The 14,058-nt window shown below is 33.6% G+C and overlaps 1 protein-coding gene across 1 annotated transcript in view; it reads right to left on the bottom strand.

Moving 5' to 3' along the window:
- TBPL1 (TATA-box binding protein like 1) overlaps positions 1-14,058 on the bottom strand; it is a 29,060-nt gene that overhangs the window by 1,676 nt on the left and 13,326 nt on the right. The window contains exons 2-6 of the mRNA XM_054569997.1: positions 5,745-5,923; positions 3,664-3,746; positions 3,439-3,502; positions 1,750-1,853; positions 1,565-1,659 (exon numbers count right to left, since the gene is read on the bottom strand). Of these exons, the coding sequence (XP_054425972.1) occupies positions 1,565-1,659; positions 1,750-1,853; positions 3,439-3,502; positions 3,664-3,746; positions 5,745-5,879 (481 nt within the window). The 5' untranslated portion in view covers positions 5,880-5,923. The remainder of the gene's footprint in view (positions 1-1,564; positions 1,660-1,749; positions 1,854-3,438; positions 3,503-3,663; positions 3,747-5,744; positions 5,924-14,058) is intronic.

Raw genomic sequence — 14,058 nt, 5'->3', positions numbered from 1 at the left:
TGCTTCCAAAGTGTTCGGAAACCAGCGGCTTTTATAAACTACATGGGCTAAAAATGCCCACAGGTTTACTGCTTATCTGGCCATCGCCCTCACAGCTTACTCAATTTAAAACAAAACGAGCACAAGGAAATGAGGTGATGCTACATATTAACTACTCCATATAATGCTACGATTAACTTTTCCAAAGTGTAATCTTTCACCTAAATACCTTAAAAGAAACATAAAAGTGGACAATAAAAAACATTTTCATAAAATTTATTTTGAATAAAAATGCTTTCATTAACTACACATACCTCCTCAGAAGGATTCTAAAAACATATACACACCCACTGTATACTTTGACGGTACTGACCATGTCTTAGGCTGGTCTACGCCTTCCTGACTCAGTCTACCCTCTCCACATAGTACAGTGCTTTGCCTATGGGAACCACTGAGTATGACCAAATTGTTATTAACATTCATAAACTATTCCTGATGTAAATATATAATGCATACTCATTAACTAGGTCAATTGTGTTTAGTTCGTTATTGTGTTGTTTATTTATTAACTCAATGAAGACAGATTTTACATAGGCATCACTTTATTCTATACTTAGTAGAGATGTAGCCATAGACTTTGGAGCCCCTTAGAAGTCTGGGCTCCTTCTGACGTGTACAGACAGACAGCTGAAAGAGGGAACAAAGAGCCTTGCTCCTTACCACTCTGTTTTTAAGAGTCAGGCACAGCCTTGGCTTTAAAAGTCTCTGAGGTAGTTGTGAAAACCCATGGGATGAGTCAAAACTAAAACTTACTTGTTGAACGTTTAATGGGGTGAATAATTTTTATTCTCCTTTCAGGACTGAGGGAATAAAAAGAAAAACTCAAGGATACTAAAGAATTTTCCCTTAACTGTGCCAAAAGTTGGGCTTGATTCCCAAGTGATGCCTCTGTACAATTTATAACCATAGTAGCTTTAAAAATCATCCTGCATTGCTAATGCTACCCTTTGACATCCAGGCCTAGTGTTTTGAAATGACCCCTTCCAAATACTTGACTCAAAAAATGTAACAAAGTACATGCATAATATGTAACAAATCGGTACCAATTGTATTTATATAATTTGCTTATCTAAAACCTGTATAAAGTTCATAAAAATGGGTTTCTCTTGGGTATTTTAAATGCAAGATACCATAAACTTAAAAAATCTTATTATGAAAATACATACTTGAATATTCTTAATAGCTCCAAACTGGAAACTATCCAAATGCCTATGCACAGTACATTCAGTGACTGAATACTATATAGCAACAAGAATGAATGATCTACAAATACATGTAACAATAAGGATGAATCTCGCTAGGATAATAACTAGTCGAAGACAGACACAGAATAGTATATTATTAGATTTTCAAATACTATATATAAGCAGTTAAAACTAATTATAGTGTTAAAAGTCAGAAGACTGGTTCCCCTTGAAGGGCATAAGTTACTGAAGGGGACAAATTAGACATTATTTCTGTTTTGTTGTAAGCACTTCTTACTCAATACATACATGACAAGCCTGGTTTCAATATGATAAAATACCTGTTACGGTAATACTTCCTGTTGAAAAAATCTGTAACGTAGCTCGTAGAGATTTTATCCGATAGCACACAGCAGGATGAAGTTCAGGTTCATAACTATACAAAAAAAGCCGCAATATAAATATTTATAGCCTGACAAGTAAATTCCAAATTTGGTAAGTTATCTTGATTTTTTTAAAGACCTACCTGGCATGAGGTCTATTGTTCTTTGTGAATTCTGGCAAACGGATTTCAAATGGCATGTTACATACTGCTAAAACATTAACAACCTTAAAATCTGTAAATATTACCTTTAGGAGAGAAGTAAAACACAATAAATTACTTTGAAACAAACAAAAAATCTGCTCATCAGAGAAATTCTTAATAATTAAATTTCAATCCTTAAAAATATAAGTAAATTAGATAAAACAAATATCTTAAGCTTGGACCCAGTAGTTTATCAGTAACTCATTAAATGTTATAATTAAAGAAAATAACTCAAAAACTTCCTTAAGAAAACAAATAAAACCTGACTACAACAGTTCATCTGCGGTCTTTTGAATCTTATGTTTAATTTTTTGATATTTTAAATGGGATATTTAGTCTACTGAGATAGGAGAGCAAACAGAAAAAAAAGAAATCAAAACATGGTCCTCTCAAGAGTCAAAATAAAAAAGTTGTCACTTTAAAAGTGAATATATAGTTGAGTACACAATGAACTTCAAAGATGAGACTTTTTCCTACAGGCAGAATTAAAAATATCCAACGTAAAGGTAAAATGACCTTTCTGTGAATTTAGTTAGATGCTTGTTTTCTTTAAGGGAAAAGAGTGAGAGATAAGGTGATAAAATTGTGCTTTTAAATTCACTGGGATTTCTCTCAACATTCCTAATTTTATGCTAAGACACAAAGCTCCAGACAAGGCTAAAGGTAATGTCCCAATTAGTAAATTCAGCAACTCCTAACAATATCTTGAATGGTTTTATTTCATCGTCTTTTCAAATGTTCCTAGTAAAACCACAATTCTGGTAAACTAACCCTTCTCCAATTCAGTACCTGCACAAGACAGCGGTAGAAAGCAGTAAGCTCGTGCAAAGCGGCCACCATTAACCGGGCCTCTATGCTGCCCCTCCGAGAGCACCCAGACTCCCACAGCTCCCAGGCAGTTACTTCAGCACCATCCCCTCACCTTCCACCCCGGGAGACTGAAGCCATCAGAGGGAAACTCGGCTTCCCATCACTTCCCATCCAAACTGCACACAGCCTAGGCTCCCCTCGTTAGAGACTATGGCTCACCTTTACCTTTCTTCCCTTTACTCATTACTTGCAAGTGACCAAGCAGGTCCATAATATGTATTGGTTTCATTCAAATGCATGCCTCTACAGAGTACCTGATGAGGTTAACCTGCCAGCAGTGGTCCCTGCACAAGTGTGAGCGCCTGCTACCCAGCGTGTCCTTGCCAGCAGGCCCTGCAGTTCTCTGCTCACCCTCACACTTCCACTGCTCTAGAGAGGGTCAGAAACATGCTGGGTTTTTTTGGTGGGAGGTGGGGGGGTAGTGAGGGGGCGCAGTTGTTTAAAAGTGAAAAAACTTAAGAGTGGAAAACGTAGTTAACTTGTAAGAGAACAAGTCTGTCTCTCTCTCTCTAAGAATGAATCTGAAAAAAGCCAGAATTTGTTAATATCCATTTTGTTAAAATGGACAAGTTTTGCTACTAAATTTTTACACTGAAGAACAGTGTAAAAAAACATAGAAAATGGTCAATCATGAGAGTAGTTTCTATAGAAACCTCTTTAGTCTATGAAACTCTAGAATGTAAAAATTTACAAAATTTTTAAATTTACAAAAATTTACTCTTGAATATCAGCAGTTTGGACATTTTTTGAAAATGTTACCTGAAAACCTAGTTTCTGCAGACAGCGGGCTAAACGTCTGGCACCAAATTTAGCTTCTTCTTCACTATGGTTTAAAAAAAAATAAAAAGATTATTATACAGGAAGTCAATTTTATACTAAGGAGCGTGACAAACTATATTTAAGATTTTCTTTCTAAGTCTATAAATGTCCCTTCTATGAAAGGAAAATTAAAAAATTAAAATAAAAAACCCAAGTAAAATTTACCTTGTTGCTCCAGTGCAAATAATTTTTCCTGAGGACCAAATTGTAGCTGTAATTCTAGGTTTTCTGAGCTTCATTAATACTTTCTGGGGGAAAAAAAAAACATAATGAAGATTAAGTTTCATATGTGGTTCTGCTCTATGTGGATATTTTTATGTTTAACTACTACTCCAAGCTTACCCAAGATCAAAATAACTATTTTATAAATCACCCGCCCATTCTGAAATCAAATACCATATTGAACAAAAAAAAAATTAATTCAAGAAGACATTCAATTAATTAAAAATCCCTGGTCTGTTTAAATCTCTCACTAGTACTTGAAATCAATGAACTACAAGGTATGCAAATAGTTCATCTCTCATCCCACTCCAGTCACGTAACTGGAACCTATAGTTTGCATGGATCCTCAAATATGGCAAATCTGTTCACAGCTCAGGAGCTTTGCAGTAGCTGTTACTTTCATCTGAAATATTTTTCCTTCTTATTTTCATTTCATTCAAGTCTCTCACCAGATGTCACTCCCATAGAGCGGCCTTCCCTGACGGTTCCACCGAACACCCATCCGTTCATTACTCTGTAGATTCTAACCTGCTTCATCTGCTTCATGGCATCCATTCCTATTTGATAGTGTCTCACAGCTGAAACACCTATTACATATCCAAGTTCTATACACACACTTTGAATGCAGGAGAAAAGTTGGAGCTAGATGTAATTTTAGATTTCTTAGATATGAGAGGCATTTAAAGCAATGGGTTTCAGTAAAATTACCTACAGAGTGAGTATAATAAGTAGGTCAAGAACTAAAGTCTAAGATAATATTTGAATTTAAATTTCATTGCAACTTTTCATTTATGGAAATATTTATCATATGTCCATTATGTGTAAGAAATATTTACTGAATAATGTGACACATAAATGAATGAAACAGTCTTCTTAAAACACCTGTTAATTCTGAGGTCTTCCCTTTCTCTGTCACGTGCCACATTATCAAACTAGAAAACTATTAAATCTGGGGAGACAAAACTTAACAGAGTTCCAAAATAAAACTTGAGCTAAAGTTTATTATAACATTTCAAACAGAAGTAACTGCAAAACACTGAATTTATTCTACATTTAACTGTCTTTCACCACCAACTTGTCCATCAACTCAGCTTTTTCAGTTGACCTTCCTAGAAACAATGACTTCTCTGCCAAATGGTATGTTAAAAGTTCCGAAGTAGCAGTAGGCAATTTCATCTCTAACCTTTTAGCAGATATAGATATTTCTTTTTTTAAAATGAAGATAGAATTATTGATGAACTTGAAAATATTTCACTGTGTGTCACTGAAAATTTTAATTGAGTTTAATTCACCTTTACTTAGTTTCTAGTACTAAGAACTAAGAATAATTTACCTAGGTATACTGGCATCTAATTTTTAGAACTTAAACGAAGCCTTCACATATATTCATAATTTTCATAAAAATACTTAACATATATATCTCATCTTGATTTATACAAGCCAAATGAACTCCCACTGTCATTCATAATGTTAATCCAAAACACTAAGGTTAAAAGCAAGTTACCAGCTTTCATTTCAAATATCATAGATTTAACAAAAACTATAATTTAGAATGCATAGATTAGGATATAAACCATATTTTCAGCAATTTGATACTAAAGAATACCAACTATCTGGACTAATTAAAGAGAGCTATGACAAATTAAAGAGGACTATGACAACATAAAGTTATCTATCTATCTATCTATCTATCTATCTATCTATCGGCACCATTCAAACATAATTGTATTTGAGTAAGTATATACGAAAGTATAAAGTCCTCTTCTTCAGTCAAAAGAAACGGAGAGAACAGTATAAAATGCAGCCAGTGAGTTCTTTGGTAAGACTTGGAGATAAGTATCTTAAAAAGCTACTTTTTCATGAGAGCAGGGGCCACTTCTTCAGGGCTTACTATTGTATCCAGTACAACTAGAACCTGGTAAGATGCTCATAAACTATCTGTAGAATGAATACATTTTAGTACATCATTCATAGCGCTGTACAATTAGGCAATGCAGCATACATACCAAAATTCAGATACTTACTCCAACATCACGCTTATAAATTACATTTGCTCCCTCCAAAGCAATCTTCCTTAAGTTCAAATGGCATCTTGTTCTAAAAACACAGACTACATTTGTAATTAGAATGTCCAATGCAACATCACTGTCTGCATCCATTGGGGTAGTTTAAGAACTTAGCTTCCCACCACGAAGATCACATCCTGAGAAATAAAACAAAATAAAGTAATTAAATTTCCATGTTTTCTGAATTTTTCACACATAATCTTGAAAACTAAAATACAAAAAAAATCTATATTATCTCTCAATGTTAAATCAAACCATGTCCCTTCCTTTTCCCACTAAAAATGCCATTTAAAAAAAGCCAGCGTGTCATGTAACATCTAACTTTCATTCCTTAAATTTAATAATTAACTTTTTATATGCTAGGTGGCTGCCAGTTTTATCTTTGCTACTTGCCTTTACAACCACTATATCCCAGGTGTATCACAATTATGGTAATTCTCTAAAAGTACTTGTATACCAAGTTCAAGGGCTGGATTCTGTGGTTCCAATGGCTAATCATTAATGGTACTGTAACCCATCTCGCACTTGCTAGTGCTATAAAAAAGATGACCTATTTTTCCTCTATTTCAAGTAGAGCAATTGACTTAAGTTTAAAGAAGCAGAAATATTATTTATAACATTCATAAACTAACTTTCCTCACTTACTAGTCATTCATTCATTATTCACTTACTGAACACCTACTAAACAGTAAGGATACTGAAGAAAAAAAACAAATAAGGTCAAGTCTTTGTCCTCAAGGAACTCACGAGAGAGAGCGAGAGCGAGAGTGAGTGTGTGTGTGTGTAGGGGCTCTAACAAATAGCTCAACACCATTTTTATCAAGATCACAATCTTACAAAACATTTTTCAAAAATACTGATAGAAGCATTTCCATAAACAAACAAAATGAGCCCTAGTTTATACTAAGCAGAAGGTCCATGTTCCAGCAAAAAAAAATTCTCTTTGACTGGGTTTTCACATAAAAAAAAAAGTAATGATAATTCATCTTACCTAACCCACAAAGAGAATTATCAGAAAATATTACCAATACTACTATAGTTATCTTTAAGATTCCCTGCAGCCACAAGAACTAGTATCCTTTGTAAGGAGTTATCACGTGACTAAAACAATGAAGATGCCAAGAGTCCAAATAAAGAAAATTCAATTTTGCTTTTCTGCCTTTCGGTGTACTAGAACACAGTGACAAGTCAGACCCCAAGACTTCTGGGACCTACACAGAATTATACTGCACCTAATTCTGTGCATCAGTTGTACCTCAAGTTCATTGTATTTTCTCAACTTCTATGCTCCTTTCAATCTGCTGACTTTCTTGTTTTTCCGTTTTTGTGTATGTTTAAGCAACCTCAAATGACTTTTATCTATTAGGTGTGGGGCAGGGGTGGCAGTGGCCTCGATTAACAGATATATAGGTAGATTAATAAGCAGAGGACAGAGGCAATTATCAGGAATGATCTTAAGCAACAGTCTCATTGTGTGACTAACCACTAGTTATGAAAACTTGGGCAAGTTATGTAATCTCCCTGTGCCTTGATTTTCTCATTTGTGATATGTAATAATAGATGGTGCCTACAAGATAGTGCTGTGAGGATTATATGAAATGTGTGAAAAACACTTAGCTCATATATCTGGGAAACAACAGCACAAAAAATGACAGTGATTATGGATACAATAGGTTCAAATCTACAGGCAGAACAGAGATTTCTAAGCATCACTTCCTATATTATAACTGTGAGGCAGAGGCTCCTAGCTGCTCCCCCAACATCCATTCTGCCCTTCCTTCTCAAGCAACAGAACCTGCATGTCTAGCTGTGTACACTGTGGCAGAAATAAAACACTATACTTTTCAGGTTCTTGGGCAACGGGGAAAGCCTAAAAACCACATGACTCTGTCTGGTCAATGAAATGTAAAATGAAATGGTTTTGTGTCTTTTGGGAAGTATTAGAGGGGCTGAAATAAACTAGCAACAATCCCTTGGGCCTTTCTGCCCTTCTTAATTCTTGCCTGGAGTCTTGATGTGAGAGCTGGAGCTCAAGGAGCCATTTGGAATCATGAGACTAGGAGAAAAAGATGGGAGAACAGAAACAGTTAAGGCAGAAAAAGTTGGGTTCCTGATACCATGAAATTCCTTACCATCCCTGTACTTCCTAAATCCAGATTTCATGAATATGAGATAAAAATCGATTTCCATATTAAGGCCCTCATGTTAAATTTCTGTTGTATGCAGCTAAACCTAATTCTAATTGACACACATCCCAAGAGAACAGACTACAAAAAACACTCCTTAAAGAGAAATTACGTATTAAGAAATGATGTCAAATTTATTGTTTCACATACTTTTTTTTTTTTTTTTACATCAAACAGGCTAAAACTAACTGACTCAGACCTACTTCTCTGAGTATTAAACTAGTGAACTGAGGGGAGAATTCAAGGACAAAATGTAGGGTAAAAGCATGTCAAGAAAGAAGGGCTAAAGCAAATCTTTGTGAATGCAAAGAAGCCTTGAAATTAATTCAAAATCGATGATTATTTTACATCGATGATTGTAGTTCAGCAACTTATATTCTAAAAATGAGGTCATGAACATAGTTCATCATAAGTAGTGTTCATATTTTAGATTAGTAATGTGTCAAGCAGCCTCAGGAAACACTATTGCTGTAATAGGGTTTAAATCAAGGATATAATATGAAGAAGTCAATACTTAAAAAAGGTATCCACATGAAAGACTCCACATTTTTGAAGCAGTATAAAAAAAAGGACCCATCTGCAATCAGTTTATCTATTTTGTAAAACAAGAGAGTAGTAGTACAGTGTATTAACAAAGATTCACTTCTTTAAACTAGGCATATTATATTCCTTTTAAGTGGAATAACTAGAATGGCAATCCAATGAAATAGACAAATCTCAGTTTCTACAGAGCATCTGACAGCCTATCATATATCCCTTTTAATTTCGAATGTAGCTAAATAATTTATCACTGTATAAAAAAGGTCTTAGCATTAAAGAAGAATTGATTACCCCTAAAAGTATTTCCAAAGGACATAAATTATTCCTGGAAACACACACACACTCCTCTCTTTTTTTTAAACCTGCTATAATTAAGAAGGTGGAAACTAATTCCTACTAGGAAAGAAATATTCCAAATTGCTTATAATTATTATGGCACCTATAGTTAAATATCTGGATCACGTATTTCCTCTACTAAATTCCGAGTTTCTTGATGTCAAAGACTATATCTTGTAGGTCTATATATTCCAATGGCTTAACACCACACAGCTGGCACAGAGTAAATGTTCAATTATTATATGCTGAATGAATGCTAAAAATCCAGCATTTCAATCTCCAGTCTACATTAAATTTCTCACCTAGAGCTCCAAAATATTTCTCTTCATACTAGGTACGGAAAAAAAACCTCAGCCGGCAAGCCTGAAACTTAACTTTCAAAGCCACCTATCTGCATTTGAATGAAAAAGGAACTAGGAATCTTTTCTTCCCTACAAGCCCATAATGGAATATCCACAGAAATGCCTATGCATGTAGTATATTTATCATATTTCATGTTGGTTTATATGTAAATGTTTTAACTGGTTTGTATAGTTCTAATGGGAATGTTAAGCAACTCCACAAAAAAAACAGTTTTTAAAAAGTGGCATTTAAGCTCACAAAGCTGTTATACCTGTGAACACTACAGTATTAAATATTTATAATATACAAAAAGAGTGATAAAATGAACATCTATGTACCCACTGCCCAGCTTAAAAAAAAAAAAAAAAAAAAGCATTACAATACAATTGATGCCTCTCCTTGTACTTCTCTTAGACCACATCCTTGTCCCTTCCCTCCAGAGGAAACCTCTACTCTGAGTTGGTGTTTTATCATTCATTTAAACTAATACTCCTTTCTTGGGTTGTCCTTGTCTGGTTTGAGTACCAAGCTTATACTAGACTCATTACACAAGTTATGATTTCTTTTTCTTTTAATTCTCCAGAGAACAAGTTAGAAGGCCTTATCTGAAAACACCTGAATCTGTTTCTTATTAGCTTGATGTATTCTCATAGAATACTTTAATTAAGTTTCGAGATAATTGACGCCTTCTATTTCTTCATGAGTCTGTTTTCCTAAATAATATTTTTCTTGGACATTTGCCCATTTCTTATAAACATTTAAATTTACTGGCATACAATTTTTTATGTTTTTTTGAAATATCTAAAATCTCTGTGGTATACTTACCTCTTTTTCCTTATAATAGCACTTATCTCTGCTTCCCCCTCACTTCAATCTTGCTGAATGGTTTCTGTTCTGTTAAATTTCTTCAAAGAACAAAAACTATCAGCAGTCAGTTGATCATCTTCATTAATTTTTTTGCTTTACGTTCATCAATTCCTTCCTTTTACAGATTTTCTTTTTCTTAATTTCTAACACTGGAAAGTAACTTGAATGCTTAACATATATGAACATTTAAGGTGATATAACCAAGTGCTTTAGGTGCGTCTTAGTTGGATATATAGCGTTTTCATTATCCCTGGATTATAATAATATTGAAATTTTCATTATTATTTTTCTTGAATTATTTATTTATTTAGAAGTTCTTTACCTTTTGAAACATATGGCTTTTCAGTTCACTTCTAATGTAAAAGAATGAGATACTACGTATACAGGAAAAATTAAAAAAAAATACAGGTGTGAGTAAACAAGCAATCTCTTACAATTTGGTACAGAAACTTGCTACAGAAGATAATCTGGCAATGTGCATTTAAATAATTTAAAATGTGCACATAGGTGGAATTGCAGTAAACTGTTAAAAATGCATCTTGAGAAATAATTAAACTGAGGAAAGTATAAATAAGATTGCACATTGTAATTCTGTTAATTAACAGAACCACCTACGTGTCCATCTTGAAAGGACTGGTTAAATACAGTACAGCAGTTTTATATAACAGATTACTAGATTTTACAAATTATAAAACTACACAAATGTAGAGAGAGGTCCAAAATATGAAAAAAAAATTTATGTTTGATTAGAGTTCATTTTGGTTTACAGGTCTATGTATGTATTTCTGTACTTATACAGCCAAAATGGTAACAATCATTCTATTAAGAGAGTTGGCATCTGAGTGACTTAAAATTTTTTTCTTCTTCTCTTGTTTTGTAGAGTCTAGATTTTTCTTTTTTTTAAAAAAAAACAACAAATATTAGGTTTACCAAAAGAAAAACAAAGTTAGTTCTATTTTGATTTAATGTAATCATCAGTTATTCTCCTACTACCCAAGTCCTAATATTAAGACATGGTTTAATCAGGTATTTTGTCCTGTTTCTGAAGTAAACACCTAGTGCAAATTTAAGTATATCTGTCTGATAATAAAAAGCAAAGTTCAAAATTGCAGCTGTCTTAACTTTAGGAAAGGTCATATTTCTAATTTTCTATTCAAATACACTGTAGAAGTTGCAGCAACTTCTTCCTCAATCTATGATTTTACGGACAAGAACATACTGTGTTCTTTAGGTCCTCTGACTTTCTAGCGGTATTTAAAAACATTACTTCCGCAGTCTGTAAGCTTAAAGAATCACCTGGAAAATACTGCCACCTCCTGGCTTTTAAGACAAATTGCATTACATTTTAAATTTTCCACACCAGAAAATATATTTAACCTGAAAGGCCACAATAAACAATGTCATAAAAACAAAGCAAAATTACTCTAAAATCTAACAATAAGCAGAAACATAAATAAACCTTAAAATACAGAAAAGTTGACTCTAGCTAAAGTATGTTCAAGCTGCACTAGGAAGATACTGAGGGAGTGGCCTGACAGATTTAACCACAAAATTACCACCCATAATTTAAGAAATGGCAGAAGGGACAGACTGGGAATAAAGTAATTTGCAAACACAACATGAACCCACGTGGTCTCCTAGGGAATCATTCTTTTCTAAAAGTAAGACGTGTCATTTAAATCAACTCTTTTCTATAAAGTTCCTGAAACTGTAGATTAGGAAATAAGACATTCTGTATAGCGATTCCAACCGACTGCTACACTTGACAGTCTCTCAACACGTGCCTGGGACCAAACTGGAGAAAATCAAATATTTTGCCTTTTAGAGACAGGGTGTTCTTTTATAACTGTTTAATAGTACAGAATATACCCTACTTTTCTTTTCTGGAAATTGGTAATAACATTACTGTACCTCCCAGGGTGCTTCTAAGGATTCAATTTAATCATCTATGTCAAGAACAGAGCATACATGTTTGTTAAATGGCAGCCATTACTGTTTGATATAGTCACATAGTTGAATATTGTAACCAAACAGTATTTAATGAATTGATACAATGCTTTACAACAGTCACATTAAAAAATAGGGAAAACCAAAATCTTAATAGGTCAGGCAGGAATCAGCAAACTATAGCCAAAGGGCCAATGCTTGTTCTATAAAAAAGGTTTTATTGAAACAACCATGCCCATGTGTTTCTGTAATAACTATGGCACAGAGGAGTAGTTCTGACAAAGGCCAAATGACCCACAAGCCTAAAACAGTTACTATCTGATCTTTCAAGAAAAAATTTGCTGGTTCCTGGGTCCAGCTAGTCAATATCAGTAAAATAAAATTTAACATTGGTTAATGTAAAGCTCACATTTTTATCAAAATGACCAAAACATCTGTATATCATGGTCCTTCACAGATCTCCCAACTATAAGAGATATGGACCCTGAATGAATAAAAGGTATTAGGGAATTACTGTTAATTCTGTTAGTGAAAGAGTGGTTATATAGACAAATATACTTATTTTTTTCAGAGCTCATTCAAGGGGGAATGTCATATCTGTAATTTACTTTAAAATACAGTTATTTTTCACTGTCTGACCTTAGTAACAAGATAGATTTGGATAACGTTTCAGATGACTGACTCCCTTGGTATCTGGAATCTTACCACAGGAAACAAACAAACTGAGATAACCTATTCAGAATAGATTTGGATAGTAAAGTATAACTGTATTTTAGACAAAAAAAAAAAAAATGCCATATTACTGCTTCATTGCTTAACAATTGTTAAATTGAGAAGACAATTACTTTACTCTCCCTACATATCTGTCTGAAAATTCCCATACTTTTATTGAATAAAAAGCTGTTTAAGAAAAAGACTTCTTCACAATATGTCACACTAAAACATGGAATTTAAATTATATTACTTTAAAGAAAACAAATAAAAAACAAACCTAAGGTAAGATGGGAGTGTCCAGGCAAAAGGAAGAAATAGTTTCTTTGTTATTGAAACATCTAGAATATCCTGCCCTTATTATTTAAAGAGGATACCGATGTTGAGAGAAAAGTAGGATGATGTGGGATATAAAAACAGTTGTTTGAGAAAACTCTCAGGACATTTAGCACAAGAAAGGAAAGATGGCAGTTGTTCTCAAGTATCTGGGGGGAAAAAAGGAAATATTTTTATTTTAAGAGATCACACAAAAATAGATTTCATAAAGCCACACCAAAAACAAATACTTGGAAAGTAGTGAGCTCCACAGAAGTATCAAAAAGAGGACAGGGAAAGCTAGACTCTTAATCAACAGTTAGGAAAGTTGCTCTAAGGGGCAACGGCATAGACAGTGAACAAAACTGCAAAATCTTTAACTTGTTTGGTAGGCTGAAATTTTATCACGAAGACCCGTTTTCATGCATGGCCCAAGAGCTTATACTTTAGCAACCAGTCCTTGATGTTGGCATTTTTGTGTTCTAACTATGTGAAAAAGAAATGCGATCAATAATATACCTAGTCACAAAAATCATTGTATTTCCCAAGGAAAGGATTCTATATCATATCAACATATGAAATATTTAACAAATGCTTATATAAAAGCAAAAGTATTTGATGTACAAGAAAAAGATCATCATTACATTAAGTTAAACAGAAAGTTAAATTATGTTCATTTCATTACATGTCTCCAGCTACCACCTACCTCTAACTCAATCTAAATACCAATTCTGAAGATCGGTAAGCAGACAGCATTCATGTTCATAACTTGCACCAAAATAAACTGTTATAACTTTTAAAAATCTGTATTAAGAAAACTACAAAAAAATTTAATGGAAATTAACAAGAATAACTGAGGGTTGCCAGCAACTGTCACTTAAAAAAATAGTAAAGAGGAGTGCATTTTATGCTTCAGTCTATAAAAATATTTGTCATGGCACCTACAAAGTGGTGAAGAAAAATCTTAATGATGCTGATTTTCTGAAAGACTGTTTAAGAACAGGTAAGTCATGGTTTGCACTCTCATG

Source organism: Pteronotus mesoamericanus, unplaced genomic scaffold (genome assembly GCF_021234165.1).
Source record: "Pteronotus mesoamericanus isolate MK-2021 breed Mesoamerican mustached bat unplaced genomic scaffold, CSHL_Meso_final contig_20, whole genome shotgun sequence".
NCBI classification, from domain to species: domain Eukaryota; kingdom Metazoa; phylum Chordata; class Mammalia; order Chiroptera; family Mormoopidae; genus Pteronotus; species Pteronotus mesoamericanus.
The sequence above is the reverse complement of the archived record's forward strand: the minus strand, read 5'-3'. Positions and strand labels throughout refer to the sequence as shown.